We start from the raw sequence: 5,341 nt of genomic DNA, 5'->3' as shown, positions 1-5,341 counted from the left end.
AAAGTAGAACCCAAGAGTTCTTTTAAGTTTTCTGTTATAGAGACATGAATAACAGATACACTGAAGTATAATCAAAAATTGGCCTGAAGCGTCTGGTGGCTGGCTTCATTGGGAACTGTGGCTAAACGTCATCCCGATTTGATCTTTTGCTGCAAGCAGACTGGTGTTGCTATCGGAAGACTGTGTGAAAAATGTGATGGCAAGTGTGTGATTTGTGATTCCTATGTGCGTTCCTGCACTCTGGTGCGCATATGTGATGAGTGTAACTATGGATCTTACCAGGGGTGCTGTGTGATCTGTGGAGGCCCTGGGGTTTCTGATGCCTGTTATTGTAAGGAAGTGCACCATCCAGGAGAAGGATAGGGATGGCTGCCCAAAGATTGTCAGTTTGAATAACTCTAAGACAGACCTTTTCTATGAATGCAAAAAATATGCCTTCAAGAAGAGGTGATTGGTGGGTGGCCCCTTCCTCCCCTCCACATCAAGCTGCTGCAGCTGCCAGAAAAGATGCCTACTACTAGCAGCAGAAAGGGAGTAGAGCCCAGAGCATCACCAGGAGTGCCTTCTAGTGTACTGTCACCTTGCCACCCGCTCCTCTCCCTTCACCCAGACACATAGAAGGAATGGAAAAGGATTCTTCACAGAGCACTCCGGTACACTATATCAGAGAAAAATTGATAGATTAGCTAATGGTTTTTCTTGAATTTGAGAAGCAAAGCCCTGTTCTCCATATTGATATGTTCTCCCTCAACCAAGATCTTCTAAAAAGAAATAATATTTTAGTCTTCTGCTTGAGGAGTTGACTGTGAAGCTATGCCCAGTGAAAAACGTGAAACGTGTTCTTGCAGCAGCTCTGGTGGCAGTTATCCTCGAGGAACCTTCGGTGTGTGGTGGGAAGCTATCAGAACAAGAAACGTAGGCATTTAATCTTATAACACTTGTGCTGGTTTCATGTTATTTTCCTTCTGAGAAATTAGAAACCCTTTCTGTTGCTATTATATTAATAAAGTTGGTGTTTGTTTTCTGGTTGAAGAAAAAAACAAAACAGAACAAAACAAAACAAAAAAAACTGTGGTCAGAATAGCAGGTCTTCAAAATATAAAGCAGAAAATAAAATACAGGTCTTTAGGCCGGGTGCAGTGGCTCATGCTTGTAATCCCTGCACTTTGGGAGGTCGAGGCAGGTATATCACGATCAGGAGATCGAGACCATTCTGGCTAACACAGTGAAACACCGTCTCTACTACAAATACAAAAAAACTCAGCTGGGTGTGGTGGTGGGCGCCTGTAGTCCCAGCTACTCAGGAGACTGAGGCAGGAGAATGTCGTGAAACCCGGGAGGCAGAGTGTGCAGTGAGCCGAGATTGCGCCACTGCACTCCAGCCTGGGGGACAGAGTGAGACTCTGTCTCAAACAAAAAAAAACCAAAAACAAAACAAAAAAAACAGGTCTTTATTCTACAATGTGTATAATTATATAATTTCTTATAAATTATAAAATTACTTTAACACAATACACAAAATAATAACAGTAGTCATTTTTTATAATTCCATAAGCATTTTAAATACAGACATGTTAAGATGGCAAAATTATGCTGTGCTATGCAACTTTTGCCTCAATTAATCTACCTCACTAGCTCAGGCTGAATATTCACTCTCTGAAGCACTTCCTCAGGCATGCCAAAAGTAGGACTAGCAGATGAAATTACATACGTGGTTTATCTCTCTCAATCCAATGAAGCCTTCCAGTGATCTTCAGGACAGCCAACACCCACCATGAATAGCATACACCTGGTAACTTCCCTGGCCTTCCATTACATCCACCGGAGGGTAACTCATCCACAAAACCACTAACCAAGTTAATCAGAGTTTACTTGATGTGACTGACTTGGTAATAATCAGGAATTCTGTGCAACAATAAATGTACCCAGCATGGGATTCAGAACCTGGTCTGCAACCAAATCCACCATCAAAATTCATACACAGATAAAACAAATTCAACTGCCTTTTTTACATTAATAGCATCAAGCTTCCCCAGGAGAGCCAGTTTCCACCACACAAAAAGAGAATCTTGTATCAATTTCCCCCTACTTTATAAAAGTAGATTTTTCCCATTCCATGAAACAGCTGGTCTCTCTGCCCTGCACTGTGTTCATCCCTTATCTTTCAGTCTGGCCCCCTCTGGTCCAGTGCTTCTGTATGCTGATAAAACTACCACAGTGCACGTTGGAACTTCCAGCAGACCTTTAGCTCCAGTTAGAGCAGCTGCTCAGGTTGACCCCAAAAGTCTCCAGCAAGAGAACCATCTTCTTTCCATAGACTTGGAACATATTCCACAACTTTTTTACATCGATAACATTAATGCTATCATACAGAGTAAGAATCTGGACAGCACTAAGAGTGTATAAAAGATGAGGATCACGTCTGATAATTAGCACTTATTCTACCAAACTTATGTTGGCAAGACTTAATAAATGTCAGAATTTCTTCGCTATTCATGCAATGAAGTTGTCCCATGAGATCCAATACTGTCAGACCCCAATAGGTGCCACTCATTCTCAAATACTCAGATATATAGTATTCATAATCATCTTTCTTTGAGCCATAGGATGTGATAACAATCAACATGTTTCTCCAATAATAAAGTATCTGGTGTATCTCACTTGATAATAATATGCCCATGTCTAAGAGTGAAAGGCCAAAATCATCTTTAAGCTTCTTTTTATCTGGCCAGTCAGTATGTTTGCAGCAAATAAACTACTCTAGAACTTGACACACTGCGTGGTTTGGAAGCAGATGAACCTTTTTACGTAATACAAAGTTTACTATTGGATTTACCTACCACACTTTTTTTTTTGGTAGCAAGATAAGACATAAGTATAGGTTTGAATCTGGTTATCAACTCTTATTGTACTTAGCCAAAATACAATGGGTAGATACATGTATAATTTGATTATCTGTGGTTCTATTTCTATAATTTATCAGATCTGTTGAAAAGACAGTACCTGGTTGATCTACAAAACTTTAAAAAAATGATTTAATATAGTTGTAGCTATGGGGACAATCACAAAATTGTCTAAGACAATTTTGTATTCTACCTTTATTTTGTGACTTATTGCAAAGCCCCATGTACCTGCTAGTGGTTACCTTTTTTTCATTTTGTACCCCTTCCTAAATGGAGTTAGTTAACCATCTAATCAATTAAAAACCCATAATTCTTAATATACTCATGGGTTACCCAGTCCTGTAGTTCTAGAAGCATTTTGCCAATTTCATATAAAAAATGCTTTGGTGAAATCATGATTTAATCATGTTGGTTAAAAAAACCAAGTCAAAATAGTTAAAAGACCTTTATGCTATTTTTCTAAGATAAATGTTGAAACTTCCAGAGCGTGGGTAATAACATTTAAGATAAAAAACAACTGAGGCAAGTGCTGTGCTAAGCACTTTGTACACATCATTACTTAAATGAAACACAAACACCTCTGGAAAGAATAATTACTACTCACAATTCAGCACAAATATTGGCTCTGATATTTTTCCAGGGATGAAGGTAAGAAACATGAGACCTCTTCTGGGAGAAAGGTCTCCTTTGTGAAGGAGATTCAACAAAAACTTGGTGATGTCAAGAAGACACCAGATACTGCTGTCTTTCCTGGGTGGGGTCACACCAGGGGGGATGTTCAGATAATGATCAGTTGCTAAAAGCATCTACCTCGTGTCCAATTTTTATGTAATAGTAGTTTCTTTGAGACAGCGAGAGTATTTTTTAAAACTGTATACTCTCCAAATATTGATAGCATTCATTATTTTTATTGTGGGGAAAAAAATCTTAAACTGTGTAGCTTTATTTTCATTATTGTTAGTTGCGAAGAACATTTCTCCTTATATTATGGAAGTAAAGTTAAAAATATGCCGTTTTTCTTCTATAATGGACAGAGTTTATGATAGTTGGGGAAGAGTTATGATGCAACATGAAACTGGGGACAAAACTGAAATCTATGAAACAGAGTTGATAAAGTACCCATTGTGATGAACAGATCTTCTTATCTGCAGGATTTTGATGTAGATTCCAAAATCCGTGCTGAGATGCACAGAAGAACAGCTTTCAAAATTCAACAAGTGGAAAAGGAATTAGCTTGGGAAAAAGAGAAACATGAACTCGGCCTAAAGAAGCTAAAGAATCGGTAGGATCCATATTCCCTACAAGCCAAGATGTTTGAGAGCACATGTTTGAATAACATAGTTTATAGTAGTGTCAGTGAAGTGGCCAGATAAGAGGGCTCTGGAAGTACCCACTGAATTGAAACCTCAAGGAATCCTCTTGTCACTGCTACTGATCTCTTACTGAACTTTCTGTGTACTCCTTTCTAGTTTAAATGTGGGAAATTTGTTTAATATTTAGATTTTTAAAATTATATAATACATATTTACTTTGTCTTGATTATTTCATATCAAATTAATTAATGAACATGATGTATTAAGAAATAAAAAATCAAATGTAACCAAAGGACTTTAAACAAAAGACAACCAGAGATGGCTCTGGTTTTATCCTTCTCATGCATCAATTTGACTTCCAGGGGAAATGATTTTTTTTTGCCATTTACTGAGATATAACTTACATAAGTAAAGTACATACATCTTAACATCTTGAAAAATTTTTACAGATGTATAAATATATCTACTACTCAGATTAAGATAGAGAACATTTATAGCACTCCAGAACGTTTCCCTATGTCCCCCTCACCTCAGGAAATACTCTCCAAAGTTGAACCTTTATTGCCATATATTAGTTTTGTTTGTGAATTCCATATACATAGAGTGTTACAGTATGGATTCTTTTGCATCTGGCCTTTTTCTAAAACTCATGTGATGTCTAAGATTATCAATGTTGTTACATGTATCAGTAGTTCATTCTTTTCCACTGCTTTTTAATATTTCTTTAAAATGATTATACCACAGTTTATCCCTTCTACTGTTAATAGATATTTGAGTTGTTTCTGTTTTTTGGCTACCATAAATAATGCTACTATGAACATTGTGTATGTTTTTTGATGGATATAAGTGCTTATTTCTGTTGGTTATATACTCAGTTGTAGAATTGCTGGGCCATAGGAAATATGCCTGTGTAGTTTTGTTAGATCCTGTCAGTTTTTCAAAACGGTTTGAAAATTTACTCTCTTCAATTTACACACTTACCATCAATGTATGAGAATCCCAATTGATCCCCACTGTGTTAGTGTCTTAGAGCTCCTGTACAAAAATACTACAAACTGATTGGCTTAAAACTGGTTATTTATTGTCTCACAGTTCTGGAGGCTAGAAGTCCAAAATCAAGGAGTC

General features: G+C 37.4%; 1 protein-coding gene and 1 pseudogene across 1 annotated transcript in view; both read left to right on the top strand.

The window, feature by feature from the left end:
• The window catches only part of LOC105539225, a 1,192-nt pseudogene extending 369 nt beyond the window's left edge, over positions 1 to 823 (top strand).
• LOC105539227 (cilia- and flagella-associated protein 44-like) overlaps positions 1 to 5,341 on the top strand; it is a gene marked incomplete at both ends in the record, with an annotated part of 46,372 nt that overhangs the window by 4,593 nt on the left and 36,438 nt on the right. Inside the window, one exon of the mRNA XM_011979411.1 lies at positions 4,055 to 4,185. Coding sequence (XP_011834801.1) covers positions 4,055 to 4,185 — 131 coding nt within the window. The remainder of the gene's footprint in view (positions 1 to 4,054; positions 4,186 to 5,341) is intronic.

This window comes from Mandrillus leucophaeus, unplaced genomic scaffold (assembly GCF_000951045.1).
Source record: "Mandrillus leucophaeus isolate KB7577 unplaced genomic scaffold, Mleu.le_1.0 Scaffold2008, whole genome shotgun sequence".
Lineage (NCBI taxonomy): Eukaryota > Metazoa > Chordata > Mammalia > Primates > Cercopithecidae > Mandrillus > Mandrillus leucophaeus.
This window is presented reverse-complemented; position numbering and strand designations above follow the sequence as displayed.